This window comes from Carassius auratus, chromosome 30, assembly GCF_003368295.1.
Source record: "Carassius auratus strain Wakin chromosome 30, ASM336829v1, whole genome shotgun sequence".
NCBI classification, from domain to species: Eukaryota; Metazoa; Chordata; class Actinopteri; order Cypriniformes; family Cyprinidae; genus Carassius; species Carassius auratus.
This window is the reverse complement of record NC_039272.1, coordinates 3,385,945-3,408,177: the sequence shown is the minus strand read 5'-3', so window position 1 is coordinate 3,408,177 and position 22,233 is coordinate 3,385,945. Positions and strand designations below refer to the sequence as shown.

General features: G+C 35.2%; 3 protein-coding genes across 6 annotated transcripts; 1 reads left to right on the top strand and 2 right to left on the bottom strand.

Annotated features, from left to right (window-relative positions):
- Positions 1-262: 262 nt before the first annotated feature.
- pxmp2 (peroxisomal membrane protein 2) lies at positions 263-3,559 on the bottom strand. Its single transcript, XM_026212716.1, has 5 exons — positions 3,344-3,559; positions 1,793-1,915; positions 1,465-1,627; positions 935-1,054; positions 263-851 (listed from the first exon to the last, which is right to left on the bottom strand). The coding sequence occupies exons 1-5, from the start codon at positions 3,451-3,453 to the stop codon at positions 783-785; spliced, it is 585 nt and encodes a 194-aa protein (XP_026068501.1). The 5' UTR covers positions 3,454-3,559; the 3' UTR covers positions 263-782.
- Positions 3,560-3,910: 351 nt separating this feature from the next.
- usp30 (ubiquitin specific peptidase 30) lies at positions 3,911-9,436 on the bottom strand. 4 transcript variants are annotated; one of them, XM_026210855.1, is made up of 13 exons: positions 9,313-9,436; positions 8,626-8,735; positions 7,303-7,485; positions 7,109-7,212; positions 6,839-6,937; positions 6,690-6,735; positions 6,517-6,611; positions 6,371-6,430; positions 6,161-6,247; positions 6,009-6,089; positions 5,678-5,891; positions 5,216-5,324; positions 3,911-5,126 (listed from the first exon to the last, which is right to left on the bottom strand). In XM_026210855.1, the coding sequence occupies exons 1-13, from the start codon at positions 9,381-9,383 to the stop codon at positions 4,880-4,882; spliced, it is 1,506 nt and encodes a 501-aa protein (XP_026066640.1). In that variant the 5' UTR covers positions 9,384-9,436; the 3' UTR covers positions 3,911-4,879. The 4 variants fall into 4 exon arrangements, with proteins under 4 accessions (XP_026066640.1, XP_026066641.1, XP_026066642.1 ...); XM_026210856.1 differs by having other exon boundaries at positions 3,911-5,123; XM_026210857.1 differs by having other exon boundaries at positions 6,009-6,086.
- A 1,255-nt stretch (positions 9,437-10,691) lies between these two features.
- LOC113049989 (synaptic vesicle 2-related protein-like) lies at positions 10,692-21,428 on the top strand. Its single transcript, XM_026212715.1, has 16 exons — positions 10,692-10,907; positions 13,618-13,769; positions 14,778-14,863; positions 15,072-15,170; positions 15,315-15,386; positions 15,514-15,638; positions 16,243-16,306; positions 16,443-16,568; positions 16,698-16,826; positions 17,353-17,426; positions 17,632-17,708; positions 17,948-18,052; positions 19,087-19,198; positions 19,302-19,383; positions 19,976-20,065; positions 21,153-21,428. Exons 1-16 carry the CDS (start codon positions 10,873-10,875, stop codon positions 21,363-21,365), a joined length of 1,641 nt encoding a protein of 546 aa, XP_026068500.1. The 5' UTR covers positions 10,692-10,872; the 3' UTR covers positions 21,366-21,428.
- The last annotated feature ends 805 nt before the right edge of the window (positions 21,429-22,233 follow it).

The following is a 22,233-nucleotide window of genomic DNA, read 5'->3' as shown; positions in this document are numbered from 1 at the left end:
CTGTTATACTCACTGCTTTTCTGAAGTATGGAAACAGAAAGTTGCTGAATAATCACTGAAAAGGAAACCAAGCCTGGGGGTGAGTTTAAAACAATCATGAATATTTAAAACTGATTTTGTGATTGTGAAAGAGGCAACTTCATTTTTATAGCAAAAAAAAGTAATAAGTATATTTTATTTCTTAACATTAAAGCTGCTATAAATGTGGTGTGAAATGTGCCCTTCACATTTTAAATACAACAATATAACGCTCTTTAAAACAGTGGCATACAGTAAAGAGCCTTTAAATCATAATGTTAGGTGAAATAAAACATATTTGTAATCAATTTTTTATTGGTGTGTGTGAGCTGGTAATTATTTTAAACCAAGTGTCATAAAAACAACATTGTATGTATTTATCGGGCTATGACATTATACAAAATATATTAGCAAGACCATTGCTATTTATGTACATCAACTCACAGTGAAGATAGCTCTAGTATTAATAACCGCTGAAATAATTTTGTGATCAATATATTGTAAGTAATGACATTATTGTCAGGTGCTTCCACAAGCAGATTTTTTTCTTAAATGATTCATGACACATCAACAATTCATTAACCGTCAGTGCAAGTAACAGGAATATCTCCTTACTGATCCACATCACAAGTTATTTTCCAGAAACCTACCAATATTCCCCGTTAGTTTTACTGGAAGACATTTAAAACGTATCCGATGCACAGCAGTCCATTAAAGGCACAAACTGGATTCAACCAAGGCCTGCTGTAGCCGGTTTTGTGCTTTCATTTCCTGACCGAGGCTAGATAGGCGTACCAGAATAAAGCAACCAGGTTTGCAAACAGCACTCGAAACTGTGCAAAGAAAATGAGATAATTGTTTAGAGAAACCTTATGCAATTTGGAAGAGAGGACTGTTGGAATGTTCTTTCACCTACCTGTACAGGTACATAGTTGATATTGATGAACTGAATCGGGGTCCAAACTTTCCAGTTCATCTTCATCGCAGGCCAGAAACTTGTTTTAAGTTTGTTTTGAACATCTGCGAGAGTCTTGCCCTGCAAAGATCACATTTGCATTATTTTCAGGATATCATAGAGATATTGTCAATGTGCATTTCCATTCCTCTCATTACAATATGCAGGCAGAGTCAATCAGAGGAAAATCAGTCCTGTTGCTTCACATTCCAGAGTTAAGAAAATCGCACACTTGCTTCATCCACACTCCACCCATCTCACTGCACTTACTACCAACTTCTCCATGCGTGACAGTAAATGGTAGAACAATGTGTCAGTAACAAGTAAGTTGCATATAGAGGTATTCCCAGAATATGAGGTAAGTGTAAACACACGAAGAAATCAAGTAATACTGTTGTGCTGTTTTTTTAAGAAAGCATATTTTTCCATAAAACAAAGAAAAAAAACCATGATTAATCTAACAAAGTCGTCGAGCTATAATGAAACATTACCTCCAAAGCATTCATAACCACATAGAAGAGCAAGAGGAAAGCAGGAGCGAATATAAGACGTTCCAGCAGCAGGCGCTTGATCAGGCAGTATGGGACCGTGTTTGGAAACAGCACCTCCAGGAGATGGTAGAAGTAATGACTGACTGGACCTGTGATAAAAAGTCTGAAAAAGAACAATTAAAAAGAGACATTTGTAAGTTATTTAACAATCCTGCTATTATTTTTATGTGTAATGTGAAATGTATGCGTAGTCTTTGAAATATTTAAATAAAATATATATTTTACATGATTATGGGGTGTATGGAATTGAAATGCGTTGCTACTCTACCCAAATACTGCAAAGTGTAAGGGTCCCAGAACACTGATTTTCTTTTTTGGGCTATTTTCTTTGTTGCTTTTCCTGTACTCCAAAGCTTGAGACAGCAGATTTCCCAAAGAAGAGAGAATACCACTGCAAGAAAGAACAAAACTGTCATTGTATCATTGATCCCCCATTGCCTGGCATCTAAAGATTTAGATACATGTCTTTCTGTGTTTGGTCCAAAAGCGAGTGTTACTTTTAACAGGACTTGATTTCCCCACCCTCCCAAACAACCAATAGAGAAACAGTGCAAAGTCCTTCATGGCTTAAGCTAAAAAAAAAAAAAAGTAATGGATAAAGGATATCTTTATATATGACTGCTACTACTACAAATCATTTTATTAATAAGTTTGATTATTATTATTTTTTATTTAGCTTATTGTTTAATGATTTTATATTAAATAGAAATATATTTAAATATATAAAATATTTTTTAAATGGTATATTTTCAAGTTAAACTAATGTATAAAATTAAACATTATTCGTAGTTATTAATTATATAAATATTATAGTGCTGTCACACGATTAATCTCGATTAATGGCATCCAAAAAAAAAATTTTCATATACATAATATGTGTGTGATTACTATGTTTATCTATTATGTATATATAAATACACACATACGGTATATATTTTTCAAATATTTACATGTATATACATTTATATAAGTATATTTTTAGCATATATATATATATATATATATATATATATATATATATATATATATATATATATATATATATCATATATTTAAACATAAAATATTTTTCTTACACACACACACAAACACACACACACACACACATATATATATATATATATATATATATATTTATATAATTTTATGCATTTAGCAGATGCTTTTATCCAAAGCGACTTACAGTGCCTTAACGCTATAATTTTTTTTTACCAGTATGTTCAGTATATTTATATATATGTAATAAATATACACAGTACGCACTCACATATTATGCTAACAAAACCTTTTTAATTTTTCATATTTCATTATTATTGTTAAATTATATACTCACTGATTTACTGTTTACCTGATATATTAATATTAAAGTATGCAATAATTAAACAAATAATGAATATATATAATAAATGTATTAATATAAGATTGAGTGTTAATTACCATTATCTTACATTAGATACATTTCACAATTCATAGGTGTAAATTTACTAACTAGAAGAAATAATTTATACCATGATCAGAACCAACAAGAGATTCTGACTAACAAGAAAAAACTGCTTTTAAGATTTTTGTGAAATGACAATACGCTGCTGGGATATTAGATTTTGTGTTCTATTGTTTTGAGCATAACAAAATGAATTCTACTCTACAAATTCTACTGCAAGCAGAATTAAATGTAAGTTAGATGTAGTATTGTTCATTTATAATAATTGATTAGTGGTTCAACCAAGTCTATTATATTACGATCAGCTTTCATTAAATTTAACATTAAGTGAATTTCCCAAAAAAAAAAAAAAAAAAAAAAAAAAAAACGTAAACTGACCTCGTAACCGATTTGGTAAGGATTGGATATTTCTTTAACAAACTCAAGTACTGCTGCAGTGCCCTCGTCAGAAAAGAGGAATCTCTTATAAGTACACTTTGCGCTGGCATCTTCAGTTTAGTTTACTAAGTACAATGTCCGTGTACTGGGTTCATTAGAGATCCGTGTTTTTTAACAAAGTGCAAATCTTTACCGAGGAGGGTCGAACGTAGCGTGCGTGCTCTGAACGTGAACGTCATAGAACAGAGGGCTCCGCGTAATCCTATTGGCTTACTTCTACATGACCACGCCCTAAAATCCACGCGCTGTCTCTTAAAGAGACAAGCTAGACCAATTCTTAAAGGGACAGAACATCTCGTAATTTACTCACCCCGACATAAACATCAGCACGAGTTAAATAATTAATTAATTAAAAAATGGTTTAAGCTATGATATAAATATGTGAAGCTGTAGAAATGGTGATAAAACATTACTATTGCAGAATTCTTTTAATTTAATTGTGAAAAAAATATTCCTCCACACAATCATTCACACTAATATCATAAAAATATACACTTGTGTAAATAACATAATGTACAATCAACATATAACAAGGAATTTACAGAATAACACTGGAAATGGATGTATACTGAAATATTTATGACAGCAGAAAATCTATTTGGTAAATACTCAGGATTTAGAAAATGGATTGCATCCCATATTCTTGCTAGGATTCCCATCGAACTATTAACTAAAGATAAAATGACATGGGATATGACCATTATACTACAAAAACACAGGATTCATAGGAAACCTGGGGGCTGTTTCATAAAACAAGTCTACCGAACAAGCCAGGCTTATTTCAGTTTTGAACCAAATAAACTGACAATAAGTCAAGACTAGCTGAAATAAACCTAACTTATTTGGTAAGCTTGTTTTATGAAACAGGCGCATGATCTACATGTAGACATGCAACACTTGATGAGAATACATCCATTTTTACATGTTACAAAATAACCTTATATGCATATTGTATAAATATATTATTATTAACAATAAATAATTCATTGACAGACACATTATTCATGAAAAAAAAGCATGATAAACCATGTCAAATGTACTTCTAATAGATCATTATCTTAATGAGCAAAGCAACAATTCTAGGTCAAACTGCAACAAAATATTATCGTGAAAGGTTTTTCCACACACACAAAAAAAAAAAAACGGTTAAAATCTGTGTGTGAATCTCTATGTCAGTGGCAACAAGGTGCTACTCGTGACTGGCATCATTCTTATGCTCAGATAGCAAGTGGTTTTCTAATACAACAACCGCCATAGACGCCGACCAAGATTAAGGTTGAAATTATGATATACAGAGTCCTCGTTCTATTTCTCTCTGTGTCACAAAGAGTGATCAGAAACAACATGCACACCACACTGCATGCACAGGGATGCACAGTTGCACTCGGCCATAGTAGCATGGCCTGGAATGGAGAGAAACGAGGATTATCGCTCTAGCTTTGAATTAAGAATAAGATACACTGGTCAGCTGAGACACTACTCTTCCACCCTCAGCCCAAGCCTTCGCACTCGTTCGTAAAAGAGCAGATATGCGCTGGAGGAGAGCGCCTCCTGGAGACTGGCTTTCCTCACCAAATCATCAGACACCCAGAGCCACTGGGAGCTAAAAGCAGACGTTCCACAGGGAGCTGCAGGGCAGCGGCGGTAAGTGACAAAGTGTCCGGAGTGCATGTCTCCATGATGAACCAGGACAGCCGTCAAGCGGAAGAGATACTCTGAGCTGCTAGAGTGAGGAGAAAAGAAGGTAAGTTACCATATGAAGTAAATAGATATAGACTACATTCCCTGTAGAGCATGCATGGATGCATCTACCTGTAGTCATAAGTGAGGGTGAGCTGTGAGCTTAGTCCTGGTGAGTGCAGAAAGATGGAGGGAAAGGTTCCATTGGACAGTGGCTTATTATTGTTACAGTGTTCTGAATCTAAAAAAGAAATGGAAATTTAATTTATTCTATTAATTATATTTTATTATTATTATTATTAATCAACATAAACATTATATTTTACATTTATTCATTTAGCAGATTAATATTTTCAATATTATATAGAATAAAGTAAAAATCATAATAATAAAAATCGAAACAACAATTATTATGATTATTATTATTTCTACATCTACTATAATTCATTAATAATTAAAAAAATATATTGTTAAAATAACACATTTATTGCAAGGATATTTGATTGATTTGACTTTAAATAGAGCAAATCCATATTCACAGGTCAAAATGACAGCATCACATAACCACTGAAAAAAAAAGTTCTGATCTCTTACCAACACCGTTAGCAATGGTTGTGTCTTTCGGGTCTCCGAGAGCTTTGGGCCTGTTTGTTTTACTGTTGGTCTGGAGGTTCTGACCAGCTGTACAATGTTTGTATCGATCCAGAGACAAATATTCAGTAAACTGAACATGCTCTTGTCTTTTAATGGAAGTGCCCTCTTTAGACCATGTCAATCTCTGCAGATGGATGCAGAGGCACTGAGGCAACTAAAGGTGAAAACACACACACACACACACACACATAAACCAAGAGGAGGTTATCGAAGAGTGTCAACTGTCTGTCCGAGATTAGAAAAGTTTGCTGGTCTAAACAATCATGTCTACCTTTCCAAGATTCAGCTGCTTGACAAATGTTGTCCTCTGACTCTCAAGGACTTCTCCATTCACAAGCTCTCCAGCCTGCTGCTACAAAGACAATCCGCTCAGTTAACTTAGATAAATAAGGTGGAATGGTAGTATACTAACTTGTATTATACCTTGGTACAGTTTTCACACTCCACTTCCTTGATGGTTTCAGAGGAGATGAAATGCTGGAGACACTGGTCCAAAGTAACTGGTCTGCTCTGATACATGTGAATACAAGTGACGCAAACTATATACATATCTTGGTCTGTAAGATATTTTAATGTGTAGGTTAGCCTTCTAAATTAAGTACATGTGATAGTTCATTACAGAAGTTAACTTACCCACTGTACTGACGGGATAGGAAGAGACAAGCTGTCGAAAGAATCATAGTGCACAGGATTCTGAAATCAGAAACAGACAGGCTTAACAATTCCATTCGTGCAATAAAATGCTGTAGACTGATTAATATTGGTTTAAAAAAGATCACCTGCCGCTCACAGCGTTTACAAGCCATATAACTAGTTAACCGCCCATGAAAAGGGTGCCGAGTCCTCCATAAACTTGGAATAGGATGTAATGGGCCTGAATAAGAAAAAGATAATATTACTAAATGGCAAAAAAGGTGGTGTTTAGTGTTTAAAGAATTAAATCTTCATTTACCTCCACTTCTGCAGCTTATGTTTTTTTCTTTTGACTCCACAGATTTCTGAAAGCGTTAACATTAGAGAATGTCTATGTATTAAACTGTTTAGTTTCCCAACTATCTTTTGGGTTCTAACGCTGCATTAAAAGTGACCGCAGGTGTTTACCTCCAGTGTTTGCATGTCGAACAGGTGAGCGACTCTGGGCTGGTGTTCCTGTTCCTCCTCTAATGAAGATGTGAGGACATGAAAGAGCTCATGAGCATCCTGAAGAGAACATGTGAAAGTAATAGTCATTTTTATGTTAATGAACTAATGAAAAATCCAACATTGAGCTAAGGATGCAAAAACGTGAGAGTACATTGTCCATTTTAGGTGAACCTTTCTAAATAAAATTCTGAAAAAGCTGCAACTGCATTGTCTTTGAAAACATCCTACCTGTTCCTCGAAGGAGCTAATGTGCCATCTGTAAAGCCTGAGAGCTTCTAAGAGGCCTCCCGCATCTAAAACATCATCTTCTCCGGGATCATGACTTGACAGGGCTGTATGAAGGAGGGAAGATGGAGAGCTCATGCTGTTAGCATGCATTAACATTTTCTACATTTGTGCTAACTGCTTGAATGGGAAATAACCTTTAAGTAACTGCATCAGAGAGCTGGACAGATGAGTCTCTCTATCCGTTCTCTCTGGATGGACGCTGCTTTCGCTTGTAAAGTCTTCAAGCCATCTGATGAAGGAAGGACACGCTGCCAGGCCCTGGAGAAGTGAGTTCATAAAGCACGTGTTCCCATGATTTAGCAGACCAGGAACCATTCCTGTGAAGGAAATCACACATTTAATAATAAAAATAATAATACATCATATTATTATTAAGTAGACCAACAACCATATCTGTGAGAGAAATAATACATTTAAACAATGAATATTCAAAACACACCTGCAATCTCTGTTTCGAATACAACACAGCCTTGAGTCTTTTTGCTTTCATAAAAAGGAATATATTCATATGTAAAAAGCAAATTCATGACGTGCCATCTGTGTAACAAGATACAGTTCCTTACATGTACACTAAGATCACTAAGAAATTAATTTTTATAAAGACTGAAGAGGCATTGATTAACAGTTATTAACATTGCAAAACTAGCAAATTAAAATGCATCTACATTTATAATACCGGTACTATATTTACATTTACATTTATTCATTTAGCTGACACTTTTATCCAAAGCGACTTACAATTGCTATATACGCCAGAGGTCGCACGCCTCTGGAGCAACTAGAGGTTAAGTGTCTTGCTCAGGGACACATTGGTGTCAACCAGTGGATTCGAACCCAGGTCTCGACGACCCATGGGGTGCGTCTTATCCACTGCGCCATCACCACCCCCTATTTTTGGTTTTATTACTTGGGCACTAAATTAAAGAAACCTGGACAAAACTGAATTTCCCCCCTTTGAATTAATTTCCCCCCGTTGTTTTTTCTATTCTGGCAAACAGGCACGTGAAAGAAAAAAATATTTGCTGTAACATCAGAGAAGAGATGTAATCTCAAGGAGCAGAGGAAGTTAATGTTTAAAATTATTTAGCTGCAATCCAAAACTTTTTTTGTGTTCTAAATTTCCAAACTGTGCTTTTGGCTTGTCCTGAATCACTACGGTACATCTATAATACTGGTTTATATTCGGACTATTTTAGACTGATTCGGGTAAGTAGCAATGCGGAGCACATGCGTGATTCGTCGTAGACGTAAACAGAGAGAAGTAGCGCCGGCTACAATGTTCTTCCGCAAGACGTACGCAGTTCTGTTTATTAACCCTTAGAGCGCCGAAAGATATGGATTGCATGGATAAATAAAATAACAATAAACACTGCTTCTATATTTCATAAAAGTTTAATTTCAGGGCGACTTTAAACTTGTTCTAAGATTTTATATCTCAAAGAAATCCGACAACTCACTTTTTCTCTTTTTCTTCCTGTCTGAAATTGGGCCCCATAATACATAGACTCCAGCAGCCATGGCAGCAGCTACTCCACCAATCACACCCCAGTTTTTCATCATCTTGTTCCTGAAACAGAAAGAACAAATAAGTGTTTTGGTTTTGTCTACCACAGACAGCAATGAAGTGACAATGTTAAAAAAAATCAGAACACATAAAACCAAATCTCATGCTAAGACTTATCATGGCACTTGAATACTGTTGTTGTTCTCTTGTTGATCTGATTGCTTCTATTGTTCTCATTTGTAAGTCGCTTTGGGTAAGCGTCTGCTAAATTGCTAAATGATTAAATGTAAATGTCATGCTCTGATTCATGCTGAACACTAAATTGAAGCTATTTAAATTATTAAACACCTAGATGTTAACTTTACATCTATTTCTAAGACAGATTTAGTAGGTTTAATAAGCTACTGCTGGCTATCAAGTTATAAAGTGAGCAGTCCGAATACATTTATTACAGATAAAAGACATGCTTGTTCATTCATCTGTGATGATTAATGAAATACAAACACAGTAATAAAAGCGTATGTCTGCTGGCCTCCAGTGCAACAGCTGCCTCCATCTCTACTGCGTTCTCTGCGTATATTAGAGCTACACCGACTCAATATACAGACGTCATGTCACACATGAATACACATACTCCGACCTTGCAGCGGATCTAGTACGTAAGAACTCTCGGACGAGCTTGTCTGTAGCTCCGTATTTGCACCAACTCATATTTGACTGCGCCCAAAAGTGCGGAACTCAACATTGCGCTTGGTTGCGCGACGGACCTTCGGAGCAAGACGCGCCTCGATGTCGCAAGCGGAAATGATGGAAGCCTGAGAACGCTGTAGTTTTTATAGAAGGTTTTTTGTTTAAAGAAGTACGGAAATGTAGGCTACTAGAGATGATGTTTAGTGTTGAACAACTGACAGACTAATTAAACATAATAGTGACTGACAGAATTTGGATTAAAAAGCCACGAAGGCTTGAAATATGTTTATTTCGATTTGTTTTGTGTTAGCCTACTAATGAGTGTATCAGTACACTTAAAAGCCGACCGACATTTATTGCCATTTTCACTCATCACTCATTAAATATCTTTATTAATTTTACTATTCTTTCGACACGAGGATACCCTTTCACCTGTCTTTATAACTTTATAACCGACCTTTATTTGCATATATGTAAATTTCGAATGAAAAAAAAGAATATATATATATATTCTTTTTTTCATTCGAAATTTACATATATGCATATATATATATATATATATAAAATACATGTATATATATACATATATATATATATATGCAAATATATATAAAACAATAATGTCCTCATATATATATATATATATGAGGACACAGATGCGTATAATGACATGGGTACTACAATGTAAACATGGTTTATGAGGACACTTCTTGTGTCCCTGTAAAACAAAAGACTTAAATACAAAACTGTGTTCAGGTGTAGTTTAGGTGTAGGGCAATAGAAAAATACTATTTGAACAGTATAAAACCATTAAGCCCATGGAGAGTCCCCGTAAATCATAAATGCAGGTAGACTGTGTGTGTAAAGTTTATTAAAAATACTTGTTATCCATCAACTCCTCAGAGTCAGAACTATTCTTTAATTAACCTTTCAGTAGCCTAAGTATATTTTTATATGTTGTTAGATTTGACAGTAGTTCTTCAATATTTAGCTTCAAAATAACCTTGATTTTGTATGGCGGATTATAGAAATCTGGATATCTGTAGAGTCATCAGCTTCATCTTTTTATTAAGAATGGCCTCGTGCACTATTAGGCATAGCCTATAGTAAAAGGCGCAGCTAAATCCAAACATATAATTTATTATTATTTTAATATCTATTGATTAATAACATTAAGCAGACAATGTTTTGTGTAATCGAACATATAAATGACTTTACTACTTAATATAGAAATAAAAAAGTCAGTGGAATTTTTGGGAGGTGTTTCGTCTTGAATCATCATCTCCAGAGCGTCTTCGCTGCTTTGGTTCATGCCTTTGCAGAGATCCAGCGCTAGCGAGCGACGCGACGCGACGCGACAGACGCAGGGATCATGGACGCTCCGCAGCGCGCCGCCCCTCTCTGAGCTCTTCTCTGTCCTCACACCCGCGGTGCTGAAATCAGCCTCGACCCGACAGCAATGTAACGGCAATGAGACAAAGACACCGGCAGCCCGACTAACACACCGATAATGGACGATGATTTGTTTCAGTTAAGACAGCTCCCGTGAGTCTGCTTTTCATGCCGTTTCTTTCATCCGACCTGAGCCGTCATGTAAACACTCTGTTCCGTTCATTTCAGCCCGTATCGATCTACAGCTGCTAGAATGTGACATTGATATTCATGCAACTTATTTGAAAAATCACTGCTTACATAATGGCTGCTGTAGATGTAGGCTGATGTAGAATATGGGTATTTGGGCAGTATGGATTGGCATTTGTTTGGTAAACAGATCAAGTAGATTCAACTGTTTATGTATTTTAAAGCAGTAACGTTGTGTTGCATTGAATATTTATTCGTCCATTGATTCATTTGCATTGTACATGATGATTCCATTGAATAACGCAATAATTATCTGTGACTGAGTGGGTGTTTAATGTGTGGTTTAACACTCATTCTTATCACAGATCATTGAGTTCAAATAGATTTACGTAATAACACGAAGCCAATTTCATTGGCCTAATAGAAAATGTTCAACTCTGATCGATTTTATATATATATATATATATATATATATATATACAAAATATATATATATATTTTTTTACAATTTTAAATTATTTGTAATGTTTTCTGTGGCAGCCAGGGCTTTCTTAACTTATTGTTAAATACAGCTAAGAATTAAAATAAATAAATAAATAAATAAATATATATATATATATATATATATATATATATATATATATATATATATATATATATATATATATATATATATATTAAGTAACTTTTCAGTTTATATATATATATATATATATATATATATATATATATATATATATATATAAACTGAAAAAACCCTTAATCTAGGGTTTAAAAAAATATGTTAACCCAAGGTTAAATTAAAACCCTCTATATTTAAAAAAAAAGCAAGTTTTCATAAGTTATTCTAAAATATATAGCCTATTATACATTTTATGTAGGCCTACATAAAATTATATTGTCTTATTGAATGTAATATTATTTCAATCATAAAGTAATACTTTATTGTGAACTACATGTACTGTAAGTATTACTTTATTATGGTTCTAAAACCTAAAGCTAAAATTGCATTTATCTCCATTAAAGCTAATATAATTTAAAACTTTATATGGTAAGCAAAAGTTTAATTGTAACATTTTTACTTTCTTTTTCATTTTACAAACATTTTTTACATTATAGCAAAAAGCTTAAATATCCCTTATGTAGCGTTTTGTTTTGTTTTTTTACTTTTTTTTTTTTTTTTTTTACCAAAAATGCAAGTTAATATAATCACATAGGACTAAAACGTCAACTATGCTCATGAATGTTATAAACCCTTCCAAAAATATTTTTACTGCACTTGTAGTGTTCCCAAAAATTGCTTATAGTGTCGTGTTATATTGTTTTTAAATCAGTCTTTTTATTAATGTTTTACACAGGTTTTGTAAATCTGTTTGGAACTTACAAGCAGTTTTTAAAAGGCTTTCAGCGTAGGATTTTCAGCACAGTACAAAGTATATCTGGTTCTAAAAGGAATGAGGTCATTCATGTATAGCCAAACATCTTGGTCTAATTGACTGATCGCCCAGTGCATCAGTGGCATCTTAACAAGACAAATAAATGTAAATCTGTCCTTGTGTGTCATTGATCATCTGTGTTGCAGATGAGTGTTGAATGAGTTTTGAATACACTGCCTGTTTATGCTGATGTTATTTCTGTGCTGCTGATGCTTGGCAGTAGGCCCAGTCCCCATCTGACAGTGCGCAGAAAAATCATGATGGCAGCGCTCTTAATTGTTGATGTAGAGCTTGTTTCAGTCTTTTTCAAAATAATACTGATGAAATCGTCAATTTTTTAGCATTTTCTTAATGTTTGCAGGAGCTAATGTCTGCTCTGTCATCGAAACCATTGCTAATTTCAGATGATTTATGATCTGCGTCCTTGTTTCTGTTTTTTTTTTTTTACTCTTCCAGAGAAACGTTTGTCTCTGGTGAGCGTGGAGAGGTCATCTTTTTTAATTACACTGCCTGTCTGCTCACGAAAGCTTTATTGGTCGCTGTGAGCCCTGCAATTACAGTAATTACACCGTGGGATATCTGTGTGCTCCTCTTATTTACTGCTCCCTGATCCAATCTGTCTTCATAGCTGTGAGGATATTTAAAATCCCCCTGACTACCACTAGAGCATCTGTTGTTGTTTTCTTCAAACAGCAGTTTTCATTCAATGAGAAGATGCCTGTCATCCTGTCGCCCCATTAAGGCTGTCGGTCGTGAGTCACAGTTTCAAACATCATTGCGCAGTCTCTTCACACGTCTGACTTTCTCTGGTGCTTTCGTTTCAGAACCCCAGAAGAGGGATTGCACAAACAGGAAGCTCTCTCATCGCCTTGGCAACAGTCTCTTATTATGTGCATCATTCTGTCCAGCTCTTTACAGCTGTATTCCACATAGAGATCCTTGATCTGACGAATTACTTATTTCAGTCTGCCACATTCCAATAAACAGCATATATTGTATATTGGCTGCTGCTACTGTATATATATTATGCATAGGCATTGCTGAAGCTGTGATTAAGCTGTCAAGCATATTTAAATCTTTCTTCATGTTTTCTGAAAACAGCAGCAGCAGAAAGATAGAGCATATTAGAGCCTTATTGGCTTTTTTAGTCAACCATTCATATGCAGTGCTTCAGAGATGTGTCGATCTGGTTGATTCTGTACCTTATATATCTGTTTGCCTGTTTGTCCCTCTGACAGAGTGGTGAAATTTCGGCGTACAGGTGAAAGCACTCGCTCAGAGGATGAGTGTGGCGGAAGGGAAGAGGTGGAGGGAGGACGGACGGATATGGAGTCTGTTTCCCTGGCCGATGCTGCTCCGGTGCCTCGGGAATTTGCCAACCCCACTGATGGTATGATTAGTTCATTAACATGCTTATTGTTCACCAGTTGTTACATTTAAAAAAAAAAAGTGATTCCTTTCTTTCTAAATGTGACCCTGGCTCACTAAACCAGTCCTAATACCTAAGTAGCATGGGTTTAGCTGTAGCAATAGCCAACAATTCATTGGTCAAAATGATTGATTTTTCTTTTATGCCAAAAATCATTAGGAATATTAAGTAAAGATTATGTTCCATGAAGATATAAAGAAATGTAAATTTCTTGCCATAAATATATCAAAACTACCTTTTTGATTAGTAATATGCATTGTTAAGACCTTTTTGGGACAACTTTAAATCAGATTTTCTCAATATTAAGATTTTTTGGCACCCAAAGATTTTCAGATTGTCAAATAGTTGTATCTCAGCCAAATAGTGTCAAAGCATATTTATTCAGCTTTCAGGTGACCCTTATGACTGGTTTTGTGGTCCAGGGTCACAAATGTGTTTTTACAAGGTATCAAAACATTTGTTAACCAAAACTTAAAAAAGAAAATTGATTTATTTAGTTAATTTGTAAATTTTCTTTCTTTCTTTCTTTTTGTTTATTTATTTAAAATCAACCTAAAAAAAAAAAAAAAAACTTGGTCACACGTCATTTTGAGGTTAACTATTAGCTACATATTTTTTTTGTTACTAAACTCGTAATTACTGTTTTAAGTTTAGATATTGGGTAGGATTAGGGATGTAGAATATGGTCATGCAGAATATGTGTTTTAGAAGTAGTAACAAATAGCCAATACACTAGTAATATATGCATGCAAGAATTGGTCTCTATACTGAAGTGTTAACAAACACTTAAATCAAAATAGATATGTTGCAAATAATAGAAATATTTTTTTTTAAGTTGTTAATAAATACTGTATAAATAATACTAAAATAACACTTTGCGCATGTTAAATGCTTCCTATAACAGGTTGATTGATTGCATTGTCAGACAGCTCATAAACTTCTTTAAGGCATATGCTGCTCTTTTAACAGATACCTTTATGGTTGAGGATGCAGTGGAAGCCATTGGCTTTGGAATGTTCCAGTGGAAACTGTCCATCCTGACTGGACTTTCCTGGGTAACAAAACTTAACGAAATCAAGAGAGGGAATAATTGTCATACCCTCACAACCCTGTATAATTACAGTCAGTTTGGTTTTGAAATGAAACTTTTAGTATTTTATATTCTTCAAATGAACACTATCATTTTATAAGCTGAAGCTGTACACAGAGGGAGTAGTTGCTATATTTGTTTCCATATGTCTTGATGGTTGTATTTGTGTGCAGATGGCCGATGCCATGGAGATGATGATTCTCAGTATTTTGGCCCCTCAGCTGCACTGTGAGTGGGCACTGCCCAGCTGGCAGGTGGCACTGCTAACTTCGGTACTGTACACTACTCCTTGAGTCAATAATGACTCCCCTCATGCTTTTTTAGACAGGTTTGGCAGAAGAAATGTTCTTGTTCCATTAAGCCTGAATAACTGCACTGACGCATATGCAATGAGTCTCTTATCTTCTCTCAAACAGGTAGTATTTATTGGAATGATGATCAGTTCGTCACTATGGGGAAACATATCTGATAAATATGGGAGAAAAACAGTGAGTATGTTTATTAATTAAAGAGCAGTATGTGCATGTCCAACGGCACAAATGTTGTTTCTACTCTCACTGTGCACCAGCGAGGACTGATTAGAGCTGTGTGTGTGTGTGTGTGTGTGTGTGGTAGGGTTTGAAGATGAGTGTATTTTGGACTCTGTTTTACGGCCTCCTCAGTGCGTTTGCACCTATATACGGATGGATCCTGTTCCTCAGAGCTCTGGTGGGCTTCGGCATCGGAGGGGCTCCACAATCGTAAGTGTGACTCGGATCTGAATGCACACAAAACTATTTAGAAGTCGTATGGATTTTTTGAAGTTTCTGAAAATCGAAATTTCTCATCAAGGCTGCATTTGGTCAGAAATACTGTAAAACTGTAATATTGTGAAATATTTAAATTGAAAATCTATTTTAATAGATTTTGATATTTAATTTAGTCCTGTCATGGCAATGCTGAAATGTCAGCATCATTACTCCGGTCTTCAGTGTCACATGATCCTTCAGAAATCATTCTTATATGCTGATTTGGTATTCCATTAACATTTCTTATAATTATCAATTTTGAGAATAGTTGTGTTACTTTAAAAAAAATGTTTAATAAGAACTTCAGAATTATTGAATTTATTAATTGCATTTGTTTTATATAGTTTTTGCAAAAAATAATGTAATGCATCCATGCTAAATAAAAGTACAAATAAAAAAAAGTCCTTCTGACCCCAAACCTTTGAATGGTAGCCTTCAAACGTTTAATTTGCAAGTTATTTTAATCTATAAATTCTCCATTACAGTTGACCATTTTATATAACAATATCTTTGAATAATTAGAGACTTACAGCAATTTTTTGATCTCTCTTATAAGAGTAACATTGTATGCTGAGTTTCTCCCCATGCGGTCCAGAGCCACTTGCATTCTGTTGATTGAGGTAATATTCTATTCTTCAAGTTCATGTATCATAGCTTGAGTGATTCAATAGTTTCAGTTATAAGTTGATGGTATCAAAACATGGAAATCTTCATAACTAGTATACCTTAAATGTCTTTCTCTCTGATCCGCTGTAGATATTCTGGGCTTTGGGTACAGTGTTTGAAGTGATGCTGGCTATTTTGGTGATGCCTACTTTGGGCTGGCGCTGGCTGCTGGCCCTCTCCACCATTCCACTCTTCATTTTTGCTTTTCTTTGCTTTGTAAGTATGAAGTTCTCAAATATCAGTTTGTTCTTTCTCTTAGAGCTAGATATGGATAGACCAAGCCATGTTTTGTGGTGTGAGCAATATATCGTCTGAACAAGCGAAATGTCTAATGCACATCAACAGTGGCTGCCGGAGAGCGCTCGTTACGACGTCCTGACGGGAAACCAGGAGAAGGCTTTAAACACACTCAAACGCATTGCAACAGAGAATAATGTCCCCATGCCGCTGGGAAAACTCATAGTGGCCAGACAGGTAAAAACGAGTTAAATAAACTTTATATCAGTAATGCAATTTACCGCTTTCTTTACTTGGTATTTATTTATTGGAAAATGATTGAAATACTTACTATAATACACTGTGTATTAGCCATTGAATCTGCATTGGCGTGTGAAAGTTTTCATACAGAAATTATGATTAATTATAATGTTTGTACTAAAAATGATCCTAAATTGATGAAAATAATAGGACCAACTTAAACTTATACTACTCATATTGTTAAACTTTTTTTTTGTTCATCAAAGAATCATATGGTTTTTAACCATTTTCAGCATTGATAATAATAAATGTTTCACTGCTAAATTCAGATGTGCCACGACATGAATAAATGATATATATATTTAAAATAGTTACTTTTCATTTTAATAATATTTAAAATTACTACTATATTTAACCTCTCTCTTTCTCTCTCTCTCTCTCTCTCTCTCTCTCTCTCTCTCTTAACCATTTTGGCATTTTATCCCTTCTTATTTTGGGTATAATTGTTATTTGTTGGGTTCAGGAGGACAGGGGGAAAATTCAAGATCTTTTCTCTCCACACTTCCGCTGGACCACTATTCTGCTCTGGTTCATTTGGTAAGATACTTCTCCAAAGTTCGATTAATTATTGTGTGAACACTCATTCAATCACATGTCATTTTGTAAATGTCTAGTACTAAAGTTGTAAAGGACTTTTTCTCACTCTCAGTTTTGTTTCACAATTTCACTCAGATATTCCACAGTGTTTTGTGTTCTTGCTGCCTCCGTTCATATTCTGTTTATTGTGTGCTTTCTGATGCAGGTTCTCTAATGCATTCTCATATTATGGTGTGGTTTTGCTGACGACTGAGCTTTTCCAGGAGGGAGGTGCCTGTGGTAGTGAGTGAAAGCATTTGTATGTTTAAAAAAAAATATCAGAGTGTAGTGAGAATGTAAGGGGTATGTATAGGATAGAATAACCTATAGGATAACCTTTATACCGCCTATGTTTTTTTGTTTTTTTAATAGTATGTAAACCAGTGTGTTTAATATAATTACAAATTATAGATTGGTAGAATGCTAACCATACACAGCCAATGTATTCTGTGTGCATATACTGGTCGTGTGTCTCCCCCTAGGGACGAAGGGCAGTAAAATGGAGCCAAGTTGCAGCTTGGAGTGCAAATATCTGAATTCAGATGATTACAAAGACCTTCTGTGGACCACACTTTCTGAGTTTCCTGGTATATATTTAAATTATAATGCCAAAAATGAAAATGTACTCAGTCCAAGACTGTTCTGAACCCGAATTATGAATTATTCAGAGACCGGATATTATTTTTTGATATCTTTTTACTAGTGGATGCAGGACAGTAGTTCATTTATGTAAGTGATGATAGCAAAATAAAGTAAACTGTGACATATTATAGCCTGAAAATTTAACAGACTGAACAAAATGAAGCATTGCTTGGTAATTGGTTGACCTAAGTTTGTATTATATAAATGTGTTCTTATATTTAACAGCTCACAGCTGACAACTATTCAACCTTTCTATCAAAGTTATCTAATATTATCAAGACGAATTTGTTCTGACAGTTTAACTCTTGAGTTCTTATCATATTTTATTACCATTTTCTAAACTATAGCGAATAAACTGATAGTGTGAGACATGTTGAATGTGTTTGACTGTAAATCAAGCATTACATGACTCACCTGCAGTGAATGGGTGCCATCAGAATGTAAGTTGAAACAGCTGGTAAAAACATCACAATAATCCACAAGTAATTCACACCACTCAAATTCATCAAATAATGTCTTGTGAAGTAAATAGTTTTTTATTGTAAGAGGATGTCATTAGGATGTTCTTAACTTTAAACTATTGCTTCCAGCTAAAACATTAGCCATCCTTAATATTAATAGCTCCATCATGTCTAAATCAGGAAGGAAATATGCACAAATTATGCACCATTTACAAGCAAAAACAAATATCAGTGGAGTTTGAGATAGACTAGAGTCGTGTAGATTATTGTGATGTTTTTATCAGCTGTTTGAACTCTGACGGCACCCATTTACTGCAGAGGATCCACTGGTGAGCAAGTGATGCAGTGATAAATCTCTTCAAATCTGTTCCAATGAAGAAACAAACTCTAACTCTACATTTTGAAATTTCAGCAAAAGTTATTTTTTTGAGTGAACTATTCCTTCAACATCTCTTTTTTAAATAAGTAATGGCAGGCATTAAGAAAATGTGGCAAACGTTTTGATTGATGCGTCACAGGCCTGCTGGTGACCCTGTGGGCGATTGATCGATTAGGGAGGAGGATGACTATGGCGTTGTGTTTCTTTGTCTTCTCTCTCTGCATTGTGCCGCTCTACGGCTGTGTGGGAAGGTCAGAAAGCTCTTCTATTGCAGTCATTTTTCTAGGGCATTCAAGCCTGTGGTAATCACATTTGTGAACATACTGTGAATAACTTCATTGCCTTTTATTGCAGGACGTCTTTGACAGTATTTATATTCATCGCAAGGGCTTTTATCGCTGGAGGTTTCCAGGCTGCTTACGTGTACACCCCTGAGGTGAGAACCCTTTCAATTCATTTCAGTTGATATATAATTCTTTTTTGGAAGAACTGAGGCTCAAAGAGAAGCTCTTTCCTTCTTTTCCCTGACGAAGCAATATGTAATTGAATATTTGACACCCCTGGCAGATACACTGTAAGGAGAGTAAAGTCTGTAGACTGTCAGTGTAGTGTTAAATGATTCGCTCAAGGCAACAGCTGTGCTGGAGAAGGATTTTGACCTTGGGAAACGTCCAGTTCCTGGATCACTCCCTCCACTTGGCAGCCACTGCAGCAGCTCACCTGACATAAAACAGGCTGCTTTGTCATCCTACTTTCCATGAAATACTGGAGTTCATCTCCAGAAACAGGGCTGAAGGGTTGAATATTACATATAGTGTCTATAGGTTGCTTAAGAGTGCAGTTACTGACTGAATATTCCCTAAGCAGTTAACCTAACTACATTAATCTTTGTCAGTGATATTAACAGATTTTGAAAGTGTTTACAGCATGCTGAAGAAACTTTAGTGAAGTAATAAGTCCATGTCATTCACTAACCACCCTGTGGTTAAGTAATAGTTCAATGTTCACACTCAGTCTTTCTTTTGCAGGTGTATCCCACAGCCACGAGGGCACTGGGTTTGGGCACCAGTAGTGGGATGGCTCGGGTTGGAGCTCTCATCACACCATTTGTGGCACAGGTGTGGAAATAACAATAAATAAAAGGCACAAAATACAGAATAATGTAAAATCCCATTCAAAAAAACAAAAATATTATACAATTATTTTGAGATATTATAGATGTGGGAGATCCAACAAACTTGCTTTTTTATTTACTTTTTTACTTTTGCTTTTAACAGTTAAAACACTTCCTGTAAAACAATGGTTTTGAATCTGTGGCCGTTTGGGCAAATTATCCGTTACGCTGAGCTCTGGTGCTCATGCGGGCTGCATGACTTTGAGTCCAGCTTGCAAAAAACTCACACTGCACATAATTCAAAGAGTTACAAGAAATAAGAAACGAAAAAAGAAAGAAGAAAAAGACTAGGGGGCTCATTCACTAACTGCATGTGTAAATGTTTTCAGAAATGATGATTCATTAATAAGTTAGAACTCATGAAACGAAAAAGAAAACTTAAAGCAAGGTTTGTGTTCAGATTTTTGTTTACACAAAACTATTACATACTATTTATACTTTTTTTTTAATTAAAAATTTAATTAAATTTATGCATTTAGCAGATGCTTTTATCCAAAGCGACTTGCAGTGCATTCAGGCTATCAATTTTTACCTATCATGTGTTCCTGGGGAATCAAACCCCCAACCTTGCGCTAGCTTGCTTGCTAACGCAAAGCTCTCCCAGTTGAGCTACAGGAACACTATAATACAATAATACTATAATACTATAGTATTTTTTTTAAATGTGTTGTGGTTTCCACAATAATAACATGCAGCACAACCACTTCCAACAGTAATAATAATAATAAGAAATGTCTCTTGAAATCATGAAATCAGCATTTTAGAATAATTTCTGAAAAATCATAGGACACTTAAGACTTGAGTAATGATGCTGAAGATGTAGCTTTGCCATCAAAGTAAAAAATGACATTGAATGACAATGAAATATTTTTTCACAATGTCACTGTATTTTTGATCAAATAAATGCAATCTTGGTGAACATTAGAGATTTTTTCAAAAGCATTAATCTTAATAACCCTCACCAGACTCGAATCTTACTAAACTGTCGAATGTGTGACCTAGAAGAATACATCTCTGCTTCTGTCCTCAAGGTGATGCTGGAGTCATCTGTGTACCTGACTCTGTCGGTGTACTGTAGCTGCTGCTTGCTGGCTGCTATCGCTTCCTGTGCCCTGCCCATAGAGACCACAGGACGAGGTCTCCAGGAGTCCAGTCACAGAGAGTGGGGTCAGGAGATGATGGGACGGGCCTCAGACCACAGTCCTGGAGGGATTCCACATTCCAGCTCTGGATCACAGGACTGAGAAACACCACACATAGGTCTGGAAAGACTTTGTAGAAGAAATTGGGAATCTTTTCTTTAAAAACAAAAAAAACAAGCAATGTGTGTCCACAAAGGAAATGCATTTTAAGAACTCATGGTTTTTATTTAAATCCGTCCATTAATGACACATTCCTTCACCAAAGGTTGCAGGGTTTCGTTTTATGAACCTCCAAACCAGAGAAAATGGATATCGCATAATGCATAATACTCCCCTTTTGCCCTAAGGAACTACAACAGGAAATGGGTTGAAAATCTAAAACATGACAAACTGCATTACGCAGTTTAACACATGAAATCACTCTCATGTTCAGAGGAGCATTTGAACAACGAAAGATTGAACCTGAAGTCATGAAGTTATAAGATAGCACAAGACAATGTACGATTGTGACAGGTTTAGTATGACAGGAAGTAGAAAGATGATTTGTTAAATTTTTTAAAAGGGCTTTACACTCCAGTATTCCTTTGGCAAAGTCATAAGAACTTTTATCTCATAACTGAAGAGAAAAGACGGGATTCTGCCTGCTGTTAATCACACATTGCACCGGTTTGTGGTCGGTTATCTTGCTTTTTTCAACCATTTACCATACTTTAAGCTGGTTAAATATTATCCATTCACAGTTTTAGACTTTCGCTGACACTAGTGATGTATTAAGTGGACACCAAAGTCTTCTTTTCACACTGCTCAGCACTTGAGAGCACTTCTCTTCATCCTCTCATCGCTGCAATCCCTCATGTGAAGTGTATAAACTCCAGTTGATCCCTTCTAATCAGGCATATCAAAGGTTATTGGATTCTTATTATCTTAAAATACAGCTCAATAACAATAAAACAACAGCAAGTGGCTTTCA